Raw genomic sequence first — 26,978 nt, forward strand, 5'->3', positions numbered from 1 at the left:
GGGTTTTTGATGTTTGTCTCTTTCTTACTGTTTATTCATTGTCACATGCTGTTTTTATTTTGTTTTTTAATTATGTAAAGCACCTTGAAATGCCTTGCTGCTGAAATGTGCTATACAAATAAAATTTGATTGATTGATTGATTCAGTGTGAGAAGTTGTCTCTCTTTAGGCTCAGTTCACACATTTTATTGGCAGCAACACAGCCTCTTTTATTTGTGACAGGAGCACGGAGCTGGACCTGCCATACCCAGACCTGCAGGAGTACATCGCTGACATGAACGTCATGATGGCCCTCATTATTAACGGACCGGTGTAAGCTCCATTCATGGATAAAGTTTATGCTGACTTGATTTGTGTGTGTGTAGCTTTTGCATTATCTTGTAGAAACAAAAACAGACTAGTAGTTTGTCTGCCTTTGCCACAGAAAGTCCTTCTGCTACCGCCGGCTGCAGTATCTCAGCTCCAAATTCCAGATGCACATTTTGCTGAATGAGATGAAGGAGCTGGCAGCGCAGAAGAAAGTCCCCCATCGAGATTTTTATAATATTCGTAAGGTGAACCTGAAAGCTTTGTATACCTGATCTTAATACTTTCTGCAAGCCAAAACCAAACCTTAATGTGTGTTTGTTTTACAGGTTGACACACACATTCATGCTTCAGCTTGCATGAACCAGAAGCACCTTCTACGTTTTATCAAAAGGGCCATGAAGAAGTGTTCTAAAGAGATTGTGCACATGGAAAGGGGCAAAGGTCAGACGCTCATGGAGGTGTTTGAGAGTATGAACCTGACGGCCTTTGACCTAAGTGTTGACACTCTGGATATGCACGCTGTGAGTGATACCACTATTCACCTGGTTAATAAACATATAACCACGTGGACGTGAATCCAACTGCGTGTTTTCATCCATTTCTGCAGGACCGTAACACGTTCCATAGGTTTGACAAATTCAACGCCAAATACAATCCCATTGGTGAATCCATCCTGAGAGAGATCTTCATTAAAACGGACAACTACATCGAGGGGAAGTACTTCGGTCACATAGTAAAGGTGCTTGCTGTGTACATGCACTTGCAGTTTAATAACTTCACACTGGCTGTGTGGCGCCCTCTAGTGACGGTCCTTTCCGTGTGTCTCAGGAGGTGATGGCTGACCTGGAGGAGAGCAAGTACCAGAACGTGGAGCTCAGGCTGTCCATCTACGGGCGCTCCAGGAACGAGTGGGACAAACTGGCCAAGTGGGCCGTCAAGCATCAGGTCTACTCCGACAATGTGCGCTGGCTCGTACAAGTACCACGACTCTTGTGAGTTTTACCAGTGTCGAAAGTACATTTACTCAAGTATTACACTCAGATACAGTGGTAATACTCTTCTGTTTTATAATGTCTTATACTTCTTCTCCACTAAAACATATTATATGCAGCACAAGACTAACTGTGTAACTTTGCTAAAGCTACTTTTAAATTGACATATATGTTATTAATTTCTAATTTGGAAAGTTTTTCATGAAAATCTGATAACTTTTTGATTGATCACGCTAACAGAGAGATGACTGAATAAACCTTTAAACCACATAACCTTCTTGAAAGTAAAAAGAAAGGAGAAGTTGCCAAAATGTAAAATATAAATGTATATTTATTTAAACTTCCTAACTTATCGAATGCTTTCTGCAGTCACAATATCTTGTTAATATCTGTCACACTTTCATGGGTTCTTTGTACCTTTGGAGAGGTAACAAAGGTATTAAACTACACCAGTATTATGTTATTTTTTTATGTTTTATTTCTTCTTTGTTCTATTTTTCTCACATGTAATATGTTATTCGCTTTGTTTGCTTTAGTTGTTCCTTAAAAAGAGCCTTCTAAATAAAGTTAGCCCTGACTTTTCATAAACACCTCCACATTTACTTTTCAACTGCTTCCTGATTTGTTTCCACCTCTCCTCTCCTTGAAGTGACGTCTACCACACGAAGAGACAGCTGTCCAACTTCCAGGAAATGTTGGAGAACATCTTCATGCCTCTGTTTGAGGTTACAGTCCACCCTGGAAGCCACCCGGAGCTGCACCTCTTCCTTCAACATGTATGCCGTCTGAACTGAGCAGATTCCTGATCTTTCAGCTCCTCCTCAGAGGTTTTTATGGCTCTGCTCTCGGTTCCCCTCTCAGGTCGTTGGTTTTGACAGTGTGGACGATGAATCGAAGCCAGAGCTGCACATCTTCAACATGGACAGCCCACTGCCGGCCAACTGGGCGGAGGAGGACAACCCGCCCTATTCGTACTACCTCTACTATATGTATGCAAACATGACTGTGCTGAATCACCTGCGCAGGTACGTTAAAAACAGTTTAAAAGGCTGCCATAATCTCTTTTATGCTCATATCAATGGTCCCTCACTAAGTTTTAGGCCTCACTGTTTGTTTTTAACTTCAGAGGCGAGTGAAATACTTTACCGTATCACTGTTTTTCTGTATCAAAAGTAAATTAAATGTGTGTTTTGTATAATTATTGCAAGTTACAACCTAGAACATAAGCTCTCAGCTTCATCCTTTGCTTTTATCTATCACCCGTTTGATAGTGAGTCACGGGAGCACAGCAGTGGGTGTTTATTTATTCAGGTTATACCTCGTTCGCCTGAAACACAAAAGCTAAAGTCGGCCTCGTACGATCTGTGCCTTTTTGTTTCAGGCAGCGTGGGTTTAATACACTAGTCCTGCGTCCTCACTGTGGAGAGGCGGGGCCAATCCATCACCTGGTGTCTGGTTTCATGTTGTCAGAGAACATCTCCCACGGGCTGCTGCTCAGGAAGGTGGGACACCAAAAACATTTGCACAGTCCCATGCAGACATCATCCTTAGAGTTTGTGAACAAAAAAAAGGGGAATTTGGGGAACAGATCGGGATTCAATCATGCAAATAATCTGTCTCTTTTTCCTCTTTCACTTTACGCTGCCTCTTTCCCCCTGCAGGCTCCTGTGCTGCAGTATCTGTACTACTTGGCTCAGATTGGCATCGCCATGTCTCCTCTCAGCAATAACAGCCTGTTCCTCAGCTACCATCGTAACCCTCTGCCAGAGTATCTGTCCAGAGGACTCATGGTGTCTCTGTCTACAGACGACCCTCTGCAGTTTCACTTCACCAAGGTCAGATAAGAATTACTGAAACAGCTTTAATCTGATCCGAGGTACAGAGAAAAGATTGTTTGTTAGATTTCTAAAAAAACATTTACTTCATTAGGGTCAGTATACTTTAGGGTACAACCTAGGAAAACAAATTCTTAGCAAGTAAATATTCTCACCTCTAAAGCATTTGTTGCACATATTCAAACTAACTTTTTAAACCTGAATCCCTGTTCAGGTGAATCGTTTTCATATGATGTTTGTGTAGTGAAAGGCAAGTAATGCTTAAGATAATTAATAAATTGAGGGGTGACTAATTATTAGGACACTTAATTACATTCAGTAAAATGCCCCCCCCACACACATCTTAATTAATGCTAGAAAGTCAAGAATTACCTTTTAAGACAACTGCACTACTCCTAAAAAGGCTGAACTCTTAGGACGTAAGCACAAGCAGTATTTTTTATTTTGCTTTATCTTTTTTTTTAGGGGGCTCAGAAAACATTAATTTATGACTGCAGATATTCAAAGTTTTAAAATGAAATAAGATACGTGCTCAGTATTTCACTTACTGTATTAATCCTGTTTTATTTGGGTTTTAAACGGGCGGTTTGGCCCTGTGAGTAAGAGGTCGTCCTCCAGATGGAGGGTCAGGGCTCAATCCTCCATCCCTGCAACGTGTCAAAGTGTCTTTGGGAGGACACTGAACCCCATAGTATGCTAATCGCTGTATGAGTGAGACATAAAAACTCCTCTATAAAGTGTAAAATATATGATAAAACAAAAAGCACTGCATGGCTGAGTGAGAAACACTGTAAAGTTATGAAGGTTCTATATAAGTGTGAACAATTTACCAATATATTGGATATGTTTCCTGCGTGCAGGAGCCGCTGATGGAGGAGTACAGCATTGCAACTCAGGTGTGGAAACTGAGCTCCTGTGACATGTGTGAATTAGCCAGAAACAGTGTCTTAATGAGCGGATTCTCTCACAAGGTATTAATTATCCTCAGAGCTCCTTATACTGTGCAGTAGCCTGATTTAGGGGTAAAAACATGTGATCTCACTCCTGTCTCTGACCAGGTGAAGAGTTCCTGGCTCGGGCCAAACTACATAAAAGAGGGACAGGAGAGCAACGACATCAGGCGCACCAACGTCCCCAACATCCGCGTGGCCTACCGCTACGAGACCATGTGTGAGGAGCTGAATTTGATCACGCAGGCCATTCGCACCGACGAGCTGGAGACCATCGAGGGGACTCTGTGTATGGGAGAAGTGCAGGCAGAGAAGTGAACATGCAGCCGCACACAAACAGCTCACTCCAGTCCTCGTTTTCACATCAGTCATATTTGCACACAAACATCACACTAAAGAAAGGAGAAAAGCTTTTTTATGGGATCATGTCGAGAGCTGCTACTGGGACGAGCCACACTCTGTACCTGGTGTTTTCTTCCTTTAGTTTCAAATAATTACTTCAGTTCTCATCCTGATTTCTCTTTTGTCTCTTGAACAATTGTATTTTTTTTACAGTCTTTTTCCATATCTTCTCAGAATTTCTATATGACAACTGCAGTTCCTTTACCAAGTCTTGGATAGATGCATTAAAAAAAGAAAAAATTTAAAAAATATTGCACTGGATTTGACACAAACCAATAAAAGAGACTATCTACAAGTTTGTGAAGCAGAGGTTTAACTAACAGAGCTCCAGATGGGACTGAGAGCACTGAGGTCCTGTTCCTGCAAGTCTGGAGACTTTATGAGTTAATTTTATTCAAGATAAATTCAAGCAGATTTATTAACCAACAGATTTAAAATACTTGAAAAGTAAATAAGACAATATTTTAACTTGGCCCAACATTGTATTTTATTTCTGATGTTCCTGTATAAGAATGTGCCAATTTTTTTTTAAAAAGACAATTTTAATAACCCATTCTTTCAAGATAAACGTTATTATTTTATCTCCCAAAAAGCAAAGCCGTCAAACTACAGTTTTCCACACAGCTTTTTTATCACTTCTCACAAATATTTTGTGTTGATGTAAAAGTAAAACTAAATCACAAATATTTATTAGGTTTATTTATTTTTGACCTACTGAAACCCAAAGTATTTTTTTACATATTTTGTTTGATTATAATAAAAATTATACAGTCATACACTGTGTTACAGACGTGTTACCTTAGATTTGTACATTTTCATGTTACAAACTGGCACTTTGTAGAAGTAGAAATATCACTGTTATACTAGAGAGTACAGAGAACCGTAGAGTGCATTTAAAAGATGGACAAACATGTTCTAATATCACACAATAACTATCATTTTTATATTTCCTGCGCATGTTAAGTTTGATATGTGGCCTCTGCTTTAATGTCTTGCTGGCAGAAGCAGCCAAATTGTTGAAACTTCTTCAAGAGATAACATTAATTTAATTAAACATTTAGTTCTTGGGCAATAAAAAAACACAACTTCTCGACTCTGTTGTAAATTAAGAAAAACAATCCTGTGTTGCATTCATGCAGAAAGATGGCTCTAAATGTTGACCTAAGCATTGCTAAAGTTCCCGGTTATACCTCTGTCCTCATTTAACACATAAGCAGGTAAATGTGGAAAAAATAAAAAATAATAAATAGGTTCACAGTCAAAACAAAAACTCTGATTTATGTGAGCCGGCTGACAGTTTCTACTGTGACTTGTGTTTGAGTTCCAGCATTTCCGCTAATTTTTGTGTTTTTCAGTGATTCAGTGAGGTTGCATGAGGGCATGTTATTATTCTTGTGTGCAGTGATACTACACATTATGTAGTATCCTATTCTACTAAGTTTCTGACACTAGTGTCTCTATTGTTTTGTTTTGTTTTTGTTTGTTTGGACTCTTCACCGTGTGTCATTGGCAGACAGATCTAAAAATACATGTGTTTGAGTAGTAAATTATGCATGATGACCTCTTCCTTCAGCTGCTCCTTGCACAATAAAACAAGACACAAATAAAAAAAAAAGCTATGACTTAAAGTCTGATACTGGTTGAGCTCGTTTGAAACTCCTGCCTTTGCTAACGGTCCTGGTGTTGTCAATAAGGCTGCCCTTTAAGGTTCAAAAGCACTCCGACAAATGTGTGAGCTGTTTGTGAATGATTATTTATTGCCATTTGTGTCTGTTGAAAATAAATGCTATTCATGTTCCAGGGCTCTCCTCTTTTTATGTATAAAACTGCTAATAAATGATTAGTTTACTTCCTCCTCCTGTCCACTGACAGGATGTAAATAAACATCACCTCTGTGTCTTCCAGCGCTTCGGGTCTATTTAGTCCAGTTTTTATGATCGCGTTGGGATTTAATCTCCAAGGATTTAATCTCCCAGAGGAACAGAGTTTGACACGTGTGGTTTACAGTGTAGGGACATCTAGTAGTAGGATCTGCAGCCAGAACACTCTCCCTCCACTGTGAAAGAAAGGCCTGCTCCAGATTTATTCTGTGGTTTCACAAAGGAACAAAGAGATGGAGCCACAGCCTCTCTGGGGTGGGAGAAAGCTTATTCTAATTAAACAAAAACACCAACAGTTCTCCCTACATGTTACTGGTGTCAGGATGTGGGCATTTTTTGATCTTCTGTGTTTGATTTTCATGTGTTGTAGTTTTCTTGTGATCCTCGCGTTTAGAATGGTTCCCCGGTGTTTCTTTGTGTTTGTGTTCTTGTGTGGTTCTTGATCCCTGGACAGCAGCTGGAGTGACAGGTAATGAGGGGGAACAGGTGAAGTGGGCGGGGCAGGCTGACTGGAAAACTACTGAGGAGGTGAGCTGCGGGAGAGCAGAACCACACAAGAACACAACACAGGGAACCAATCTAAACACAAGGATCACAAGAAAACAAACAAAAAGAAAACATGAAATTCAAATACAGACGATCAAAAAAAAATTTTTTTGAGTTAGCACTTGATAATCACGAGGGGTCGGTGGGAGTAAAGGGTGAAAAACAAAGGCAGCATTGTTCTGTGTGCCTGTATTCAGTTCACTGCTCACTGATGTGGGTCAAAATGAAAACTAAAGGAGAATTTCAGAGCAACTGCACGTTAGGACATAGGAGAAGTAAGCACTGCCTGCATAAAAATACAAAAATAAACACACAAAGGCAAGGGTGATGATGTTTTTGCCCGTATCTGTGTTTGTTTGTCTGTGGTTTTTGCAAAAAATATCTTATGAACCACCAGATGGACTTTACTGAAACTCTAAGAGTCGTCACTGAAAGCACATCTACAAGTCCAGTCAAATTGACCCCAAGGACGATAGGAGGGTTAAAACATTCAAGTAATGCTAGACCTTTGATTATTAGTAGGATTAATGTACTTTATGTCATTTTGTTTTTATTGACGAAGTAGTCCTGGTCTTTTTTTGTTTCACTTGATAAGCTTGATTGTGCAACTAAGGCTTGGTTTGTTTTTCTTTCTGCTTGCACAAAACACTCCTGGTAACAATACTCCTCTGAGAACGCAAGCCTAGAGAACAAGCCTAATGTTTACACAGAAATGTTTTTAGTTTTCTCATAGAAAGTTCCGGACTTGCAGCTTTGTGTTGTTGCAGCAGATTGCTCGGTGTCAGTCGGGGACATTGAACGGTCGATGCATACATGTGCACACACCGTGCAGTTTGACGTTAAAAATACCCGCAGATCAGGTTTTGCGGCAACAATGAGCAGCTCGGGGAAGACTTGCACCACCCCTCCCACCCTCCTCCTGTCCTCAAAGACCGAGGCGCACAGCGGCGTCTCTCTGTCATTCCGCTCACAGACCAGCGCTTTGTTTGCAGCCGAAGCTTCCCCACCACCACCACTAATCACCGAAACTGTCCGGTGCAAAAAAGAAAACAAAACAGTGAATCAAAATGGCTATGACTCTTGGTTACTGGGATATTCGCGGGGTAAGTTTATGATTTTTGTATTCGTTTATTTTCTTATGTTGTTAATTGAACGGACTGGGGGGGTTAAACGGTAGCTAAAATCCGGAGTTTTAACCTCACAGGCTTTAAAACTGTTTGTAGTTTCTGTTAGCATTCGGGTTATGTTGCGCGACGTCGCAGTAGTTTAATTAGCTAGCTTACATGCTAAAAATAAAAGTGGGGTAACGGCTGGTGTGCGCGTGTCAGGGTTGCCAAATAGGATATATCGAACAATCGTACCGTCGCTTTTAAACTGTCTTATTTTGACCAAAACCATCATAGGTGCGCTTTCCTCAGTGGTGGTGTGCGTGCGTGTGTGTGTGTGCACGGAAAAAAACAAAACTATCGTCTGTTTGGGCTTTTTAAAAATAATTTGTCGTATATCTATAGAACCCTAAAACTATCATATAAATGCGGTCATTATCGTATACCTGGCAACACGACTTCTGGCGCATGCGTTTTTAACGGTGGTTGCGTTTGAATAAAACAAACTAAAGCGGTTTTTTGTTAACAGGTTATCAAAATACATCTGTCACGACTTAGCTATGAGAGTTTCTGGACATGGGCGCTGGATGTTTGGGCGCTAGGTTTGTTGGTTATTTTACCGAGCTCGTGTGTTTTTTGTTGTTTTTTCTTTTTTAGCACAAATTACACTTCCCTGTTTCATTGACGAGCAGCTAAATCTGGTTGAACAGCCTGTATACTGGTCTGCGCCACTTTACGCCGGTCAAACACTGGGTTTAACTTTGAATACGGCGGTGAAAATTCAAGCCTAGTTTGGTTTATTCGTTAACATTAGGGTACCTTCAACTTTACAAGACACCAGAACATAAAAGCGGCGTGAAAATCGATAATCATTTGAAAGGTATTAACACCTGTAACTAATTTGCATAAGCAGTTTCAAATTTACAGACTTCACGTAAACGCTTCATTGATTTCAAAGGTTTCCTCTTAATTTATGTTAAAATTTCATCTTAATCATCCTTTTTTTAAAAGAGACATTTATTGAAAGCTAGTTCTTTAAAGCCCAAAGCAAGTGTTCCTGATTATTAACATGTCACTTTGGAGAATTTTAGGAATATTATGCATGTGTATAAACAAAAAAAATCTTTGGAGTTTGCTTCATTTCTCTGAAGACTTTATTCTCTGTCTATAAAGCCTCACAAATCTGCTATTAAATACATATTTCAGTCAGTTTTATTAAATTGCACGTCATCATAATAATGATGTGGGTTTAAAGTAAATCAGTCCTATTTATTCCTATTGCAGCTCATAAAAAAACCCATTAAAACACTGATTTTCAGAGTTGGTATGTGTTTTAAGATTAAACCAACCTTTCGTCCTTATCTGAATTTGTGCAGCTCGCCCAGCCTGTCCGGCTCCTGTTGGAGTACACCGACACAAAGTACAAGGAGAAGTTTTATTCCTGTGGTGAAGGTAATTCACCGTTACATTAGATAAATAATTATTTATCTAAAAAAAGTCCAGGTTAACTCACGTGATCCACTTTTTCTCTCACACAGCTCCAGACTATGACAAGAGCTGCTGGTTGGATGAAAAAGAGAAACTGGGAATGGTCTTTTCTAATGTAAGGGGTTTTTTTCCCCCCACAATAAGACTGGTTTAAAAGTTTCTTTTTAATAACAATGACGTGTTTAACGCTTTAGCTGCCCTACCTCGTTGATGGAGACAGGAAGATTGTGCAGAGCAATGCTATCATGAGATACATCGCCCGTAAGCACAACATGTGTAAGTACTGCTTGTCACATGTGCAAAAATTATACTAACAGGTGGTGTTTTTGACCATTTTTAAAAGAACCAAACTGAATGAAGTTTCACAGCTTCAGATGTTCTGTAAACTTTGATGACAGGTGGAGAAACCGAGGATGAGAAGATCCGAGTGGACATCTTGGAGAACCAGGCCATGGACTTCAGAAATGGCTTTGTGAGGATGTGCTACACTGACCTTGTGAGTATGTAATTCTGCTGAATTTAATGTCACGTTATACATCTAAGTCTCCACTAACGCCAGCCTCACCTCCTTTGAAATCAGGACAACATGAAGCCGGGGTACCTCAAGAACCTGCATGTTCAGCTGAAGCAGTTCTCCGATTTCTTGGGAGACAGGAAGTGGTTTGCTGGTGACAAGGTGACTATAAAAATCTGAGCTCGTACAGCTCATATGAGCTGAGTTTCTGTCCAGTTAGGAAGCAGAAGCTGAAGTGAACTCGGGAAATTGCACTTGTGAAGTGAAACTTATTTTTACAGCATCTTTCCGCAACAAGGTGACCCAAAGTGCTTTACAACACAGAAACAACAATCAGGTACATAATCAAACACAGAAAACGTAAAAAAAAAAGCATCAGTCATGTATAATCTAAATGAAATATAGGATAATTTAAATAAAATCATGAAACTAAACATGAGCTAAGACACTCAAAATAGTAGCTATAATAATCTAAATGAAATTATAATCAGTTGCTAGGAAAAGATATGCATTTAAGTTGTTTCTGTTAGCCTTGAACTCAAAGCAGGTGGCGATATAGGCTGCGCTGGCTAACTAAAATAAGAACTTGAAGAGAAAACAAACCCTCCTTGGTACTGATGTTCAACTTCTAAATGTGCACCAGAAATGTTAATAAAAGCTAGTGTACTTGTATAAACAAATATATCAGAATTACTTTATGTCAGCAGCAATGAAATCTGAGCCTCAGTTTTGTTAGTTATGATCAAAGCTCTTCGTTTGGCTTCTTTTTCTACGATTTGATCGGTTTAAACCTATAAAACGACAAGTCACGCATCAAGCATTTCGTATAAATCAAACTAGAAGAAACATTTCCTTATTGGCACATGTTCAACCTTTGACCCTGTGTGAAAACGCTCACACTTGTTCGACATTAGGTGAGGATAATATTTAACTAAAACAAAACAAGCATAATTTCGTATTTTGGGTGTGAATAATCTGTTGTGAACCAGGTGCGAGTTTGCTTTCAGCGAGTTACCGTTACTGTGCATTTTCTTCACAACAGATCACTTTTGTGGACTTCATCTTGTACGAGTTGTTTGATCAACACAGGATGTTTCATCCTTCGTGCTTCGACGACTTCAAGAACCTGAAAGAGTTTTTGGACCGTTTTGAGGTGAGAACACTCGAATCTACCGTCTGCACGTCTTTAATTTGTCACTTACAGCTGCAGAAATGTAAGGAAGTCCTTGTAGCAGAACCTTGTAAGATCGCTGTCTGTGTGCAAGGTTCTATGTTTTAATGACTCTGACCGCAAAGGCTTTTGTTTTGCATTTACCACTTTTTATATATATTTTTCTTAGGCCCTGGACAAGATTGCTGCCTACATGAAGTCGGGCAAATTCATAAAGGGTCCTGTCAACAACAAGATGGCCAAATGGGGAAACAAAAAGAACTGAACATCACATTTCACCTCTGGAAAAATAAAAAGCATTTCTCAAATGCCACTTGCTGGGAAAAAAATGGTACATTCAGTTCTAGAAATCTTTCATAAATTGCCTTTTTTTAAAAAAAAAAAAAAGTAGTGATACCATGTTGCTTATGTAGCCTTCATATCCTGTAATCAGTAGTTTGCAGTTTCTACAACCATTCACCAAAACAACTTTGTACTAATGTTTAGGAAGGTTTGGATGTGAAACTTTATTTTCTTTTTTTGAGACAAATTAAACTGAATCTTGTACTGACTTTGTTTCGCGTTCTGAATTTACATAAACATTTTTTTTTTACAACAAATCACATCATGAAAATTATAGATTTAAAGAAAACAGTAGTTATGCTGCAGAAAATATTTTTTTAATAAACGCATGCGTGACTCAGGTTTTAATAAGAAACGAGTTCCTGGATCTACACATTTGGGACTGTATTAAATAAGTAAAAGATGTAACGGTGTAAAATTTAAGTGATTACTTCTGCTGAACATACAACATGGAAAATCCTCTTTGTGCTTCTCCTGAAATAACATAAAACGGCACTGGTTGAAGTGGAGTTCGTGCAGAGAGTAGCTGGTTCATGTTGACATCGTTAGTTGGCGGCACTCGTTAGTAGCGGCTGTCGTACATCCCCGAAGGTTCGCTGGCCAGCTGCAGGGAACAGGATGAAGCATTACCCACATGCTGCAGTTTGGTTCATATGTAGAAGCTTGACCTAAATTGCATCAGATACCGCGAGCGATGACTTGACTGCCTGGAGGTTGAAGAAAACTTTGCCGGCATCCTCTGGGCACACGGTCCTGATCTCCTCTTTGGACATTCCCAAAAGCTGTTGTCCTCTTAAAACCCCAAGGCTGGAGACGGTGCTGTCCAAGAGAAATCAAAAGAATTCACAAAAGAAAGCAAGCTTAACGAACAGAAAAAACCTCTTGAAGTTGGAGAGAGCCGCTCACATTCTGGAGAAACCTTTGTACTCGAGCCATGCCTTCACATCAGCAGGACTGGAGTTCATGTTCAGAGTCGGGGGGCTGCGGCTGTCCCACTGAGAGACAGATCGAAGGGAATAAATAATCACATCAAATCCAGGAAATTGTGTCCCTAAGCAGGGCTAGATTTGACTTGGCTCACCTGTTGATACTCCGTGGATTCAGAGTTGTCAAGTGACTCCAAAACATTGGGAGGAACGCTGCCTTCCTCGTTGCGGGAGTTGCGCACAAGCCACCATGGCCTAGATTTCTGAACCACCTGTGTTTGAAATCCAAGTGAACACGAGGTCGGTTTTGACCGTGCCGGTGCGGTTTAATGTAGTGTTTTGTAAGGTGGACAGCTGCCAGCTCACCTGAACCACCTCATCCTTCATGACGGTCAGCTCTTGGCTGTTCCTGGCCATGAAGTTGTATATGACACGCATGTACAGCGGCGGCTCGGTTGGGCTGAAACAGCAGCAGACGGCACACTTGGTGAAAACGCGGCATGGAATCGGAAAAAGAGCGCAACGAGAAGTGAAGAAATGTGTGATCCTGTAGCTGTTTGTGCCGCTGATAAAGCTTACCGCACAGGTGGGGGCGAGCTCCAGGGACCATTGGTCGCAGGCTGTAAAAGGCACAAAGTACATCTAGATAAAACTGAAAATACACGTCTTGATGATATGAACAGAAGGCATTTTTTCCCCCATTGCAGCATTAAATACAATTTTCAGCTCTGGACTCGTAAAACATGCGTCACATAGACTTTTGACCCCAGTTATCACAGACAGAAGTACACAAACTGTGCTAAAAAGCAAAGAGCTTCGTTGACAATCATGTAATTCTCTCTTATTTATGATTCTTGTATTGGGAATCATTTATGTAGATCACGTCTGTAGATCTTCTCAATGCCCCCTGACTCTGAGTCCCGCTTCACGTCGGGGTCAGGAGAAGACGAGGTTGCTGCAGCACTTTGTGTCTGACTCAAAAACTGCATCCATTTGTAGTTAATACGTTTGTTACCATCTCCTCAGGCTGCCGCTGCATGGGCTGGGGTGAGTAACGCTGGCTGTCATTTCTCGGTCCTCCGGGCCTGGTGGATGGAAGGCGTTGAAAGTTGTTTCTGCTTATTGGCTCATTCTGACGAGGGAAAGCAGGAAGGGCATGAGAGGGTGCAGGAGGCTGCCAGCCGTCATAAAACACTGGGATGTAGGGTGGTACGTTCTCATCGGGCCACGAGGACCTGGCAGGGAAAAAGGAGGACGGGGAAAATGTCAGCAGAGTAAAAGAAAACGTTCGTAAAGAAGCAGCTCGAGTTTGAAACTTGTTGCATTCGAGCTCAGACAAACAGCAAATGAAAGCAGTCAAAAAACTGGATACAGCAGATGTCACTTTCTAATAAAATCAATTTAAATTCAGACAAATTAAACAATCTGACATTTGGAATAACTTAAGAGATTACAGCCAAAAGCTGGTTAGCTCATTTTAAAGAGTTTGTAGACATTTTATAGACACAATTAAAAGATATGCCGTGCTCAAAGAGAAAACCAGGGGGCTGTAACTGTCTGAAAATGATAAAATCAGCATTTCTAAAGCTAAACTAATACCCTTTAACTTCAATAATTTATTTTATTAAAGGAGGCTGGCTTGAGCTTCTCAAATATGAGAGGGACATTATGTTGTTTATCAAATTTACCCAAATTAACATCCTGTATGTCAAAAAAATAGATTATCTGCCCTTAAAAAGGTTTAATAAAGATGTTTATTGCTGTAAATAAATGTTTGGAAAGGCATGTTAAACTGTTAAGATTTCAAGAAGAAGTAAACACAAACCGTAGGATGTTTTTTAGCAACAAACTAGAAACTTTAACTCTGTTTCTTTTAAAAGAAATGATTATAACTAAACTACAGAATGTGCATTGCAGTATGTTTGCACCTTTATTTGTTGTAAAGATCATATAAAAGGAGGTATTTAAAGAAAAATACAACTCTATGAAAAAATAAGAGCTGTCGTCCATTTATTTAGGCACACATTTCCATCTTATAACTCATCAAACTGGTGATTTATTATATGGAGAGAATGTTTCCAGCACCAATTCCTCTGAAAGTACTCCATCAGTTTCCATTTCCTCACACCGTCTCAGGCTAAAACATGCCCCCTTTTATTCCCATATGTTATGAAAGGAATATTACCTCTGACCTATGTTTACATATCAGATGCACTACGCCCAACGTTCGGGTGTGTCAGCTCACGGATACCTGCACTTCAAACCAGCGGGCCTGCGTGTGAGGAATTTTTACAAGCTTTATAAAAAGATGCGTGTCAGAGGACTGTCCTACCTGGGGATGGTCCAGCAGTCGCCCAGAGACCTGTACAGGCGCTTCTCGTCCATGGTCAGAGTCTCATTGAGCAGGGTCAAAGCCTGCGGCGTCAGCAGGGGAGAGACGACCGTGGGAGGCAGGTCTGCAGGATACAGAGGAGCTATCTGCGGGGGGAAAACAAGTCTGCACTCTTACAAACGTACAAGCCAAACACTGAAAATAACAAGAAACTACAAAGAGCTCACCATGCCCAGATTAGTGACGAAGATGTGGACAAACTCAGGAGCGTCGGGGTTGGCCAGAACGCCGTTCAGCTCGGCCTGAAATGTGCAGAAGAGTGTTATTTTACTGAAATGCTTATTTCGCTTATTCTCTCTCCTGCTAAAAACTTAATAGCGTTCACAGCTCTGCTAACCAGGAGGCCGACACGTTAAACTGGAAACCTGCAGCTCCACCTGCTTATACAAGCTGGATTAGAGAGGTCCTTCAGTTTCTTAATCTGGAGAAAAATCAGGCAGACTTTGGCCTGTAAGGCCGGATCGTTTGAAATTCCTTTCTGTCAGAAAGTCAGAACCGAGCACCACAGTGATGTGTCCTGACGTGTTTGTATACATTGGAATTTTTTACTTATCTTTCTTTTTTCTTCATGTACCTGTTAGTTATCAGTAGGTGCCACGGTGGTGTGTGTTCACGTATTGATTTAAAATGTAAAAGACTCAATAACAGGGTGTGTTTTAAAAAAAGGCAAATTCTCCTCTTCTCCTATTTTCATTTAGTTAACTTTGAAATGATATTTACCAGCAGATTGAATCCATATTTGATTTTCTGAAGGCACGAGACGTATTCGTCCCAATGTGGCAGACTGGAAGCTGACGGGGGAAATGGAAACATTAAGAACGCCGGATCTGCATCGCTATAAGGCCACACCTTCAGGTTTTCTTACATGTGACAACATAAACAGATCAGATACGTTACCATTTCTCTTCTTCATCGCATTTTTCTTTTTCTTGTTTTGCTGCGAAGGTGCATGTCCCGCAGCTCCTATCTTGCCCATGAAGATCTCCAAATCGTCTATGACGTGATTTAAAATCTCCTGAGAAAGACAATTAAAACATTTCAGGTTAAAGGCTCAGCATTCTTTGAAGGAATGCTTATCACCCGCCATCTTTCATGCCAGAGTTTTAGACTGAGATCGTCTTACGATAAGAAACGACTGGCTTGACTGACTATTATCTGTAAAACTGACAGAGTTATATCCATTTCTGCGTTGGCTAATGTTACATAGCTGTGAACAGTGTGAACATCTTGAACAGGACAAATTCCAAAAGGTAATCAGCTGTAGATGTACATCTAGGAATTATTTTATGAACGTTTCATTAAAATCTGTCCGGTGGTTGACAGGATATTTTTTTAACAGACAAACAGGAGAGACTCCCAACAGTTAATGCTAAAGTTTTAGGAAAAGATCTCAGTCAGTGAGTAGAACTCAAAGTATGTGTTGAGAATGACTCTCAGCTACAACCACACCAAATTTTAGCACAATATCTACAAAATTGTATTTATTATGGCCAATTTTATGTTTTTACAGTCAGTTGGCTGTGGCGGCCATCTAGAATTGAGTTGACTCCAAAAGTTCATGAGTTGTAGACGAGCATCCAGTGATTATTACCTGTAAGTTTCATTAAAATCCATCAAGTGGTTTATGAGATATTTTGCTAACAGACATACACTTTTGGGCTTTTTTTTTCGGAAACATAAGAAATCTTGTGCATCCTTGGATCGAGTTTTTGGTGCTTTGTGCTTGTGCGTTTTTGGCAGCACTGACCATGTTCCTCTCGCTATCTGATCCCTCAGGAGCCATCTGGGGACCACTCTCCATCTCCCGAACATTCGGATGTTGTCTCACGTCTCCCGGTGGGGAGTAGGCCGGTTGGGGGGGCATGTAATCTACATGGAAACGGGGGGAAAATTTCAAGAGGATACTGACAGCCTGAGCTGGTTGTTTATTTAAAGCTAACTCGCGGAGGCTGTTGTAAAGGAAGATAAAAATAAATTAATGAGATAAGCACATCTGGAGGGAGCTTCTCCTCTCGGGTCTGAGGTTGTTAACCCTTTCAGTACCTCCTGCTCTGCGTGTGCTTGGATCCCTTCTCATCCGCTGTGCGTAGTCTGGAGGTGGAAGGGTCTCCTCTTGTTCCATGGGACGGGGTCCGGGCTGCCGGAAGCTTCCGGGGTTATACCGATCAAGATTAATCCTACAAAAAAATCACCAACACACAGATGTTACTGTTTGATCAGTCCCTTTGGTTTTTCATAAACATGATTTTGTGTGTATTTGAGTTTTGTACATGATGTCAGTCGGCTCTCTGTGGGAGTTTAGATCACCTCCTCCTCCTCCTCCTCCTCCTCCTCTTCCTCCTCCTCTCTGAAGGGCCTTATCCAGATCAGTCTTAATCAGCTCCGCCTGATAAAACAGACCTGCTTTTAATCTCACTCCAGCAGTGACACCAGCACACAGATATCTTTCCGCAGCCTTCATTGGGTCGAAGGGGAGTTCACAGGTGGGCCCTGAGAAAAGGGGACTCACCCCGGTCTCCTCGCACTGGAACAAGAAGACCTGCGGGAAATGTTTGCTGCGCTCCTGCACAGTTAGCGCCAGCAGGGAGTTGTAGGCACAGCTTTCCAGCACGGCTTTGGTTTGCAGGATGCTCATCAGAGGCAGTGTCTCCAGCTCCGACTGCGTGGGCAGAGAAGCCACAGATTCATGTTACTTTCATGACCCAACGCAAAATCCAGTTTAAAGTCTTTGCCTGCGTGTGTGTTAGCAAAATATCTCATGACCCACTGGACGATTAACAATGAAACTCACAGAAAGTGCACATCTACAGCTGCTGACTTTTGGAGCCGACAGACTGTGTCACCAAATCTGAGGTCAATATCATTTGTAGCCATTTTTGTGTTTTCTAAGAGCAGCTGGTTGTGGCAGCCATCTTGAATTGTGTTTACTTAAAATTCGTCCAATAGCTCATGAGACATTTCGCCAACAGACACACCTGGGCAGAAACATTCTCGCTGCTTCGCCTTTCGGCAGTGGGGGACATTTATTCCTGTATAAGTGAAGACCAACCTTGGTCTCGATGTCAGAGAGCAGAAGGTACGCTTCCTTGAGCTCCATGATCATCTCCTGAGGCCACAGACGACCGTTGGCGTCCAGTTTTATGAGTTTGGCCACACAGTCTTCCACCGTCCTCACCTCACGGCCGTCCAGCTCCCAGGTGAACAGGTGCTGAGGGGAGAAGGGACGAGCGGAGCGCTTAATGCTGCACGGTTAGCAATGAATGTCTTTTTATCTTCTAGCAGGCGCAGAGCTCCTACCTCCACTCTGGCTTGAAAGTTGTCTGGTTGTTTGTTGAGCACCTCTGAGTATTCCTTTCTCTGCACTGAGAGGAAACAAAAAAAAAAGCCTGAACATGTTTTGTTCTTCCACCTAACTAACAACAGACTTTTTTATTTTATTTGTTGTTTGAACGTACTGTATATGAATCTTCCACTGGGTCTGGATATGCCATTTCTCTGCAGCGGCGACTCTTTGGGCTCATCCTGCTGGAAAGGTCGTCTCTGTTGAGGGAAGTCTTCCTGAGGGAAACCCCTGAAGAAGAACGAAGAGGTAACTTTAAAAAGTGACTACTCGAGTCAACCACCAGCTCTCTCCACAGAACCCAAATCAGACTGGATTTACTGTGTGTGAACAATTAACTTCACCTGAATGAAACATGAGATTGAACTCAAACTTACTCACCGGGAGTAAGAGAACGGGCTGCCGTTTCCAAACATTCTGAGATCTTTTCACTTTAAATCGGTGGAGATCACTTCCAAGATGATCCAACCTGTAAGAAATCCACCAGATCAACGTGAAACTGACTACTCTTTGAGACATGAAGCCACACAGATGTGTGGGACTACTCTTGTAGTCAGTGTTAGACTCTTTAAGACGGACTCATTTTGCTTTCCTGTTTTTGTTTGTCCTTCTTTATGTTTGAGCATCTGTGTCGTTGTTTTTATCTCCCTGTGGCTTCATGGAGTCTCGGTCACGTTTATCAGACTCGATATTTTGATTTAATGCAGTTTTAAATAATTGTGGATCTCTCTGGCGTTGTTTTGGGTCTTACCTGAGGCAGTCTGATTGACAGGATTAGCTTCAAACTGAAGCTGCAGACTATCGATTCGCAAACGGTGGGTAAAATATTAAAAATATTAAGTCAGTCTTTTGGTTAATGCTTTAAAAAGTGACTGAATAGTTTAAATATGACAGGTGCTTGTTATATATTCAGTGGGTGGGTACTCAGATAAAGCTCCATATCTGAGTCTTATTGAAACTTCTCAGTAGTTGGGCTTTTTTTATTTCATGTTATCGTGTCTAAGCGCTGTTGAGTCTCCTAAAAGGTGGCTGAGGTTACTGCAGTGGAGTGACGTAAAAGGAAATATTTCCCTCCCTCGCATCATCAACTGCTGGTCATTTTGGTTTATAATTAAACTTGTTTTTTTTCTGTGCGTCACTGCGAGATTCTGCTCTGCTCTCTCAGGTTCGAACCGCACCATCTTTGAGAAGTTGGAAACATTTTTTGTTTAACGTTTGCATCAGTTTCACACGTAAGAGAACAGATGACTGCGGAGCTGTGATTTACTTTGGAAGAAAATTTGTCGTTTCTGTGCTCTGCTTCTGATTCGCCGAGCCCCGTTTCTTCAGCACAAAGGCAGATGGAAGATTTATTGAAATTGTGAGACAATTGGCACAAAGACTTTCAGTTAATTAGTTACAGTTGTGATAAATTCAGGGTTTAAAGGAACAAAAAGGTTCAAGTATCAAACTATCCGGGAGGCTTTAACCTTACGTCCTCACAAACCAACATTAGTGGTGTCAGCATTTAATATTTAATCTGGATGTCTGGTATTGCTTTGTCTCAAGGTTAAGCCTGTTTGATGAAGTTCAATTAAATTCGATTTTAGTGTTGAAATCTGTCACATACCTCCTGGACTGAACGCAGCACGAAAGACGAGTTTTCCAGGTGGCGAAAAACTCCACTTTCTGCAAAAAGCAAAACACATTTTCCTTCTCAAAACAGGAAGCAATCCTGCCACTCATATCGCCTTAATTGATCTCTTTCCATTACGACCTCGAGTCACGCCAGCACCGTAGACTTTCTCCGTCCAGTTTACCTTCGAGCATCAGATGTTCGCCAGCATCTTCGTTCCCTTCTTTCAGACTTTATTTCTCCGAAGACCGTCAGAAAGAACCAGCTCCTCCGCAGCCGAGCGAGAAAATTTCCTTGTGTCGGAAAGATCAAGGATCAAAGTGCAATGTTCTGAAAGGAGTGACGGATGAAGAGGGGGGGGCCTTATTTGTCATCTGAGGAGCAGCGAATGGCAGCAAAAGTGGTGCTCGTTATGATAAAGCCTACTTCAGCGCGATCAAAGGTCTCAAGTGATTCACTGAAGTGTTTACACACTCATGTAGCTGAAACACGCTGCCATCACAGAAAATATGACAAGGATTAATACAGCTTAAAAAAAATAAAACAAAGCAGGCAACGTTGGATAAGAGAACCATTTATTTTACCATCTGCTGACGAGTAAATACTGTACACACCCATAACGTCGACAGAGACGACTGTTAAAGAGAAAGTTTATTCTGTAAAGAAAGTGGCGTCTCGTTTGGGGAACTATAAGTCGAGGGTTTGAGGGGTCTTCTTCTGGGCCGTAATGGTTCAGACTGTTGCTTTGGCCTGAGTGTTCTTGGCCAGCATCTTCAGGTCAGCGATGCACTTGGCAATGCTCTCCTTCTCCTGAAAAACAGAAAAAACACAAACAGAGATGTAAGACCATGACTGGGTTTTTATTTAGACAATCCACAATAATCAGTTTGTGCCAAACGATTTTACACTAATTCCTACTTACTGTTATGGTTAAAAGTAGTGGTACAGCCTCCTAATTTTAAGATTTTAAATATGTCAGGACAAAATAAAAAAAGGTCAAACCCTTCTTAAATGACCAACATGGCTTTTTTTTGGATCATGTCATAAAAAATAAAACAACATTATAGGCTAGGTCCAAGAAGCCAATCTTTAGATGGGCAGATGTTCTCATATTTGACTCCAGAATAAATTGGTGGACGGAGGAATTCACGACCGACTCAAAGTCTGCGAGCTGCCGAGGGCCACTCAATCAAATCAACACACTTCCTCCTCCGTGCTTCACAGCTGCTTTGAGGCGTTTGTGCAGACAGGCTGTGTTTGGGTTGCCGCTCATCCTGATCTCATCAGAGTTCAAGACGTTTTTGTGGATTTTTCTGAAGCGTCTCTGTGAATTGAAGCTTGGTGCTGCCACGTCTGGGAACCCCTTCAAACGAGCCACGCGTCTTCAGACATCCTTTTTACGGTCATGAACTTCAACATTTAGCCTCCTAACTGAGGTTTGTTGAGTTACAGATGCAGCTCGGCCCATTTTTTTAAATACTACAACCCCTCTAATATCAATTACCAGCAATAAATAAAACCAATGAAGCTCTCGCCTCCTTAGTTTTGTGTTCATACACACCTGCTGGTGATGAATAAATAAATGCATTTGATGAGCAGGACCTGGCTGCTGCATACTTCTAATTCTTATCAAAGCTGTAGCTTTACTTTGAGTTTTTGCACAAAGCTTTGAAATTCTGGCTTAGCTCAAGTTCAAACTATTATTATTATTATTAATAATATTATTATTAAGACTCGTTATTCATCTGAGGTCATATTAAACAAATTCTAAGAATCATTTTTTGTATATTTTATTTGTTAACACAAAAAATTTAATCCTGAGGGTACTTCTCATGCTTTGGACTTTTATCAATAACATAATATTTTAAATAAATAAACTCAATCAGCAGATTTCAATCTGCTCTAGTTTGTGTCAAAATGCGATCGCCAACCTTTCAAAACATTTGCCAGTTTTCACTTTTCCCCAGATACATAAAAGCCTCAAAAATGATTAAAAATAACTTTAAAAAAGTCCTGTGTATAGTGAAAACAAGATACAAAAATAGGCTGCATTAGATTATATTTCAATCACGCTAATCTTGTGTCCCAGCCAATACAGTAAATAAACTCCAAAGCAGCTCGGTGATAAAAAAGGCACTTATCTTTACAGCACATTACCTTCCGCCCATAACAGATGTTTTTTTTTTAACATCAGTAAAGGTAAGCTGGCTTCAGGCTTTTAACAACCAGAAGGAGGGGCTGACCTGCTGAGGAGTGATGCTGCCGATGACGCTCTTCTCCACCCAGTTGATCATGTGCTCCTGTTCCAACCGGCGGTTGAGGTGCTGAAGGGCGATCTGATAGTCCAGGCGCCTCTTTATTTCATTGGTCACCATGTGTAGCCTCTCCCTGTAGTTGGTCTCCAGCAGCATTGCAACATTGTTCTGAGAGGCAACCGAAACAAAAATCTTAAACTGTGCAGCCAGAGTTCAGATCGCACACACACAGCTATGCAGTAACAGGCGTTCATGAAGGAAAAGTCGAGCAGGAAACGAATTTAAAATGTATTCTGCAGCGTCACAAAACGTCCAACTAGACTTTAAATGCACGTCACATCACAGCAGAACGCTGCAGGTTCATTTTTAACTTCAAGTTCTTAAGTTTAAAGTTTAAGCCTTTGCTCAATCCCAAATGTCATAAAAAACTATTTTTACATCTAAACAGCTTTCAAAGAAATACTCGTATGATGTGTAGTATAGACCATCATTTAAAACTTCCTTTTCATGTATACTAGTTATTCATTATCCTTTATCATCACAGTTTTAGAGTGACTCAGTTCCTGCTTGTTGCCAGCAGAGGTCGACAACAAGCTCATTCAGCAGCAGAGCCTGCAGCAATGTGTTAGGATTACTGATGGAGTTAAATACGAAAGGTCAGAGCTGCTCACCCTCTTAGCATCAAAGAGCATTGCTCTTCCTTCTACTCGCCACTGCTCCTTTTTCTCATTCTCGATGGCCTGAGTCAGACCGGACATGGCGAGGTCTTTCACCTCCTGCGCTTTGGCCAGTTTTTCCTGAGGGGAAATACAGAAATGCAGATCAAAAGGGACGATTGCACAGCTTGTATGAAGAAAAAACAGAATCTGTTGACTGAAAGCAACAACTATTAACTATAATTTAACACTATTGTTGCCAAATATGTTAACACTGCAGGCAGAAGTGACTCAAATCCAAGTTTTTTCTCCCATATGTGATCCCTCCCCCACCCATGAATTTAAATTATAATGTGAACAACCATGCATAAAATAGGATATCGGCTAAAAAACTGGAATTAACCATTAAGACCTGCAGTGAGACAAGAGGGGTAAAAACAGATAGAGGCCACTTGGACAAATCTGAAATCAAGACTCAGTGGTGAAAAGAAGGCTGCTGTTTTTCTTTAAGTTGCCAGTGTCTTGGCAAAAAGTGGCTTTTGAACACACCCCAACAACGAGGAATAAAACTGTGCTTTCTTTCTTAGTAAGATCAAAAGAAAGTCTCTTAAAATCTGGTTATTTGTTGTGTAGGAGTTATGAGTATCTGCGTATCATTTGCAGAAGGTTGTTTTGACATTGTGATGTCTTAGGCGGGGATTTTTATTTCCACATCATAAACTGATTTAATGAACAAACATCAATAACGCTGACTCATTTTGTAAATGTCTGACTTCACCTCCTCCGCTCTGATGGGAGAGAATCAAGCGTCAAGGATTTAATCACAAAACATTATGCAAGTGCGTTTGATTAGATTATTTTGAAAACATGTGGCCTGAGAGCATGCAAATAAATCTATAAATAACAGAGAGCTTGTTTTCTGCTTTAAAAACACTGAACCCTTTCAGCCCACCTCGTTCAGTTTGTCAGCAAAAGCTGCAACACTTGGACCGAATTTCTTGACACCATAAATGATGACACTGAATATGCAGATAGCAGACAGGGTCTCATTGTTGATCACGTAGAGTTCCTTGGAAAGCAGGTAGGTGATGAGCCCAGTGCCGAGCATGTAGGGCCCTGCAGGAAAAATGAAAAATAAGTAATCAGCTGGATCATAACCTGCAGTAGGATCAAAATGATGTTCAAGCAACCTTTGGTGGAACAGGTCTTTGACTAGAAGGGAATTTCATGATACAGTTTACAGTTATTTGCTACTAAAACTACAGCTAAGTCTTTAGAATCTAAGATTAATACAAAAAGCTTGTGAACGACACAACAATACTAACCTGTGACTCCGGTTTTGGGGTACAACAGCTGAAAAATCTCCTCTGGGAAGATGCCATGTCGGACTTTTCCTCCCGTCTCAGGCAAAGGGGGAACAGGGGCCCGACTCTGGGATGATGTGTGCAGGGAGCGAGACGCATGGACCAAACTGGAAGTACACAACAATATAAAGAGATTCGACAGGCATTATTCCCCTTAATAAAAAAAAGTTAAACGTGGGCAAACAGGCAGCTGCTGACTTATCTCTCAACTGACTGGTAATTGCTCTGACTGAGGTGGTATTTTCTGGCTTTCGCAAAACCTGTAGTTTGACGTGTGAAAGAAAAATAAATGCATATACTCCAGCTTAATTTTCAGACACTTAGGGCAAATCTTTAGCTTCAGGGCAAATCTTTAGCTTCAGGCAGATTAACACACAAGAAAGCTCCCACTGGATTCATAGCTGTAACGCTAAACGTTACCCCTTTCATTAGCAGTTAAATTACTGAAATATAAGATTCCCAGTTGATTTGCTAGCATTTTACCATGAAATAATTGTGTTTACTGTACATAAACTTGAATCAAAGTTTCTTTTCATGAAAGCCCAGAATCTAATTGGCTGCTGGTTGTGCTGCAAACATCTACAAGTGTCGAGTTTCATATACGCAGCTTCCTCATGCGTGCTACACACATCTGTGTGCAATGATATGATCATGGTGCATGTTGGACAAAAAAAAAAAAAAAAAAAAAAAAGCACAACATTAATTTCAGGAGACATTTCACCTCCTGCATTATTTGTTGGGGAAAACACTGCAAAAATAAAGCAACACTGAAGCTACAAACCCAGCTCCGAAGGGGCCACTGCCTTTCAGGGAGTTGGCTGAAAACAGAAAAGACAAATTCATGTTAGTTAATGTAATGTATACAAGTTTTCTTAAACACACTGATTTACAAACTAGTATTAGAAAATAAAACCTCAATAACCATTGCAGAGCTGATTCTAAATTCATAAGCATTAATTTAAATAGCAAAGGTTTTGGCAAAATACCTAAAAACAAAACTTTACTTGAAAAATTGTTTAGACAATTTACAGTGTCACAACAGGCCTCCTCTCTTCCTGTTTTTAAATCTCTTTTAAAAACACATTTTTATACTTTGGCTTTTAACACACTGTGATTTTTGTCTGTCTTGGCACCTAAAACATACCTGCTGTGAACCCGTATGTGTATGTCTCATTTTATCCATTTATCTTTTTATCTGTTTATTTGTTTTATCTGTTTCCTTTTTACTGGTTTTATTTATCTATTGTACAGCACTTTGGCTACCCCTGTGGTTCTTAAAATGTGCTAAATAAATAAAGTTGATTGATTGATAGACTAAATAACATAAATACACATAAGCTAAAGACATTTTAGAGGACTTTAACCAATTGACAGAACATTATTACTTAGTGTCAGTACGTCTTTTGGTGTGCATTACATTAGCAGGTTTTAAAGAAATAGAAATAAAACATTTAAGGAGCAGATATAGTGGGGCTCTTCTTTTAAAAGGATAGTAAATATAAAACTAGCTCTGCTAAGCTAAAGCTAACTAGCTTAGCTTCGGTTTACTAAAGCTAAATCCAAACAAGAGTAACAGACAATATGAACACGGACATATTGAATAGTCTTTCTTGTTATTATAGATACAAACATAAATGCAATAATTACAACCTAAAATCTACCAGACTGTTAGCAGTTACACTAACAGGCAGCTAGCTTTAGCATGTCACATTCAGAGTGCGGCCTTCAGATTACCCTTCAGATTCAGTAATTTTAAACAGCCTAGCAAACTGTACAGACGATAAAGATAAGAGTTTATTACTGTTAATATCAAAAGCCGCTCCGATACACACCTGAGAGGATAACAAGTCTCGACATCATGGTTAAAACGATTTGAAGTGCCAAGTTGTTGCTTCGCCCGGCACCCTTGTTTCGGCCTCTCCGTGCCCTTCTGCAGACCCACAAGGATGGCGGACAGGGGAAGTCTCGCGAGAGGACATGGGAGGAAATCTCGCGAGAGTACAGAACAGTTCTATTTATTTGAAATATGTTACCACCAGATAGCGCTGTGGGCAAACATACGGCTTAATCTACATTAAGCACGAAAACATTTACAAAATAACTCCAGTAGTACAGACAAAAATAAAGAGTAAACTTCACTTAAAATGTTTGGATTAAATATTAGGCTAAAGAGGAGCTAATATACTAAAAAACAGCAGTGAGACATTAAACTAACATCACGCAGGGGCAAGGTAAGAGCAACTAAAACTAAAGTCTGAGTATCAGATAGAAAGATTTACATTTTTATGCTTTGTGTGCACTTCCTGCCATACATTTCCGCAATGTAAACATTTACCTAAATTATGTGTGAACTGTGTAAAACAGGAAACACTGGGCATATAATGAGGAGTGTTTGCATGCAGGTCATATATAAATAAATCCTTTTATTATTAGTAAATGAAACTAAGAACTAAACATATTATTGGGCACACATAGATAGGAGTTTTGGTTAGGAACATATATTTAGGAGATGTCTTATGAAATAATATAAATAATAACAACAGAGCTGCTTCGTGTATTTTTTTATTTACATATATATATATATATATATATATATATATAATGTATCCAAGCCCAGTTGTTCATAAACTAATGTTAAACCTTTGTCACATAATCCATTTTAAACTTTTTATTTCTTGTTTAAGTTTATAAACCTGCTTTCAACAATAAGACAAGGTTGAAAAAAGCTGCTTGTTTTTTAAAAGTTGTAAATGTCCCTGCCTAGTCCATGATCTTTGATTGATTGTGATCATCAATAACTTTATGAAGCGTAGTTAGAGTTTACTTAATGCTAAAATCAAGCATTTTTGTTTAAATAGGCTTGAAATTGTGTATAAACTTAAATTAGAAGTAAAA

At 40.2% G+C, this 26,978-nt stretch overlaps 4 protein-coding genes across 8 annotated transcripts in view; 2 read left to right on the forward strand and 2 right to left on the reverse strand.

The window, feature by feature from the left end:
• Positions 1–6,291, forward strand: part of ampd2b (adenosine monophosphate deaminase 2b) — an 18,283-nt gene extending 11,992 nt beyond the window's left edge. For all 5 annotated transcript variants that reach the window (XM_017417844.3, XM_025006268.2, XM_017417847.2 and 2 more), the window contains exons 8-18: positions 223–312; positions 425–554; positions 636–830; positions 917–1,048; positions 1,138–1,301; positions 1,951–2,077; positions 2,163–2,326; positions 2,683–2,803; positions 2,963–3,136; positions 3,997–4,107; positions 4,195–6,291. In XM_017417844.3, coding sequence (XP_017273333.1) covers positions 223–312; positions 425–554; positions 636–830; positions 917–1,048; positions 1,138–1,301; positions 1,951–2,077; positions 2,163–2,326; positions 2,683–2,803; positions 2,963–3,136; positions 3,997–4,107; positions 4,195–4,404 — 1,618 coding nt within the window. In that variant the 3' untranslated portion in view covers positions 4,405–6,291. The remainder of the gene's footprint in view (positions 1–222; positions 313–424; positions 555–635; positions 831–916; positions 1,049–1,137; positions 1,302–1,950; positions 2,078–2,162; positions 2,327–2,682; positions 2,804–2,962; positions 3,137–3,996; positions 4,108–4,194) is intronic.
• A 1,604-nt stretch (positions 6,292–7,895) lies between these two features.
• On the forward strand, positions 7,896–11,743 carry LOC108236854 (glutathione S-transferase Mu 3-like). The gene is given in 8 exon segments (NM_001329346.1): positions 7,896–8,017; positions 9,397–9,472; positions 9,559–9,623; positions 9,703–9,784; positions 9,907–10,004; positions 10,089–10,184; positions 11,065–11,175; positions 11,363–11,743. Coding segments are annotated over 8 exon segments (660 nt in total). The 5' UTR covers positions 7,896–7,981; the 3' UTR covers positions 11,459–11,743.
• eps8l3b (EPS8-like 3b) lies at positions 11,359–20,179 on the reverse strand. Its single transcript, XM_017417875.3, has 21 exons — positions 19,993–20,179; positions 19,803–19,861; positions 18,575–18,662; positions 18,309–18,424; positions 18,151–18,215; positions 17,903–18,061; positions 17,363–17,512; positions 17,124–17,239; positions 16,897–17,030; positions 16,601–16,722; positions 15,751–15,868; positions 15,574–15,644; positions 15,021–15,095; positions 14,794–14,939; positions 13,477–13,696; positions 13,041–13,081; positions 12,828–12,921; positions 12,617–12,733; positions 12,442–12,530; positions 12,222–12,354; positions 11,359–12,139 (listed from the first exon to the last, which is right to left on the reverse strand). Exons 3-21 carry the CDS (start codon positions 18,607–18,609, stop codon positions 12,098–12,100), a joined length of 2,043 nt encoding a protein of 680 aa, XP_017273364.1. The 5' UTR covers positions 18,610–18,662; positions 19,803–19,861; positions 19,993–20,179; the 3' UTR covers positions 11,359–12,097.
• A 187-nt stretch (positions 20,180–20,366) lies between these two features.
• On the reverse strand, positions 20,367–26,075 carry atp5pb (ATP synthase peripheral stalk-membrane subunit b). Its single transcript, XM_017417568.3, has 7 exons — positions 25,916–26,075; positions 24,865–24,901; positions 24,045–24,190; positions 23,672–23,835; positions 22,735–22,860; positions 22,052–22,231; positions 20,367–20,618 (listed from the first exon to the last, which is right to left on the reverse strand). Exons 1-7 carry the CDS (start codon positions 25,941–25,943, stop codon positions 20,541–20,543), a joined length of 759 nt encoding a protein of 252 aa, XP_017273057.1. The 5' UTR covers positions 25,944–26,075; the 3' UTR covers positions 20,367–20,540.
• Between the last annotated feature and the right edge of the window lie 903 nt (positions 26,076–26,978).

Source organism: Kryptolebias marmoratus, linkage group LG8, assembly GCF_001649575.2.
Source record: "Kryptolebias marmoratus isolate JLee-2015 linkage group LG8, ASM164957v2, whole genome shotgun sequence".
Lineage (NCBI taxonomy): Eukaryota > Metazoa > Chordata > Actinopteri > Cyprinodontiformes > Rivulidae > Kryptolebias > Kryptolebias marmoratus.

What these genes read in the sequence shown, in the direction of transcription:
- eps8l3b (XM_017417875.3), bottom strand. Translation starts at nt 18,609, where the DNA reads ATGTTTGGAAACGGCAGCCCGTTCTCTTACTCCCG. An exon ending in AAGCACACGCAGAGCAGGAG is followed by an intron (nt 16,723 to 16,896) that starts GTACTGAAAGGG and finishes GTTTCCATGTAG; the next exon opens with ATTACATGCCCCCCCAACCG. An exon ending in TGAAGGATGAGGTGGTTCAG is followed by an intron (nt 12,734 to 12,827) that starts GTGAGCTGGCAG and finishes TTTCAAACACAG; the next exon opens with GTGGTTCAGAAATCTAGGCC.
- atp5pb (XM_017417568.3), bottom strand. Translation starts at nt 25,943, where the DNA reads ATGATGTCGAGACTTGTTATCCTCTCAG. An exon ending in GAGACTTGTTATCCTCTCAG is followed by an intron (nt 24,902 to 25,915) that starts GTGTGTATCGGA and finishes TTCTGTTTTCAG; the next exon opens with CCAACTCCCTGAAAGGCAGT. An exon ending in TTGCTGACAAACTGAACGAG is followed by an intron (nt 22,861 to 23,671) that starts GTGGGCTGAAAG and finishes ATTTCCCCTCAG; the next exon opens with GAAAAACTGGCCAAAGCGCA.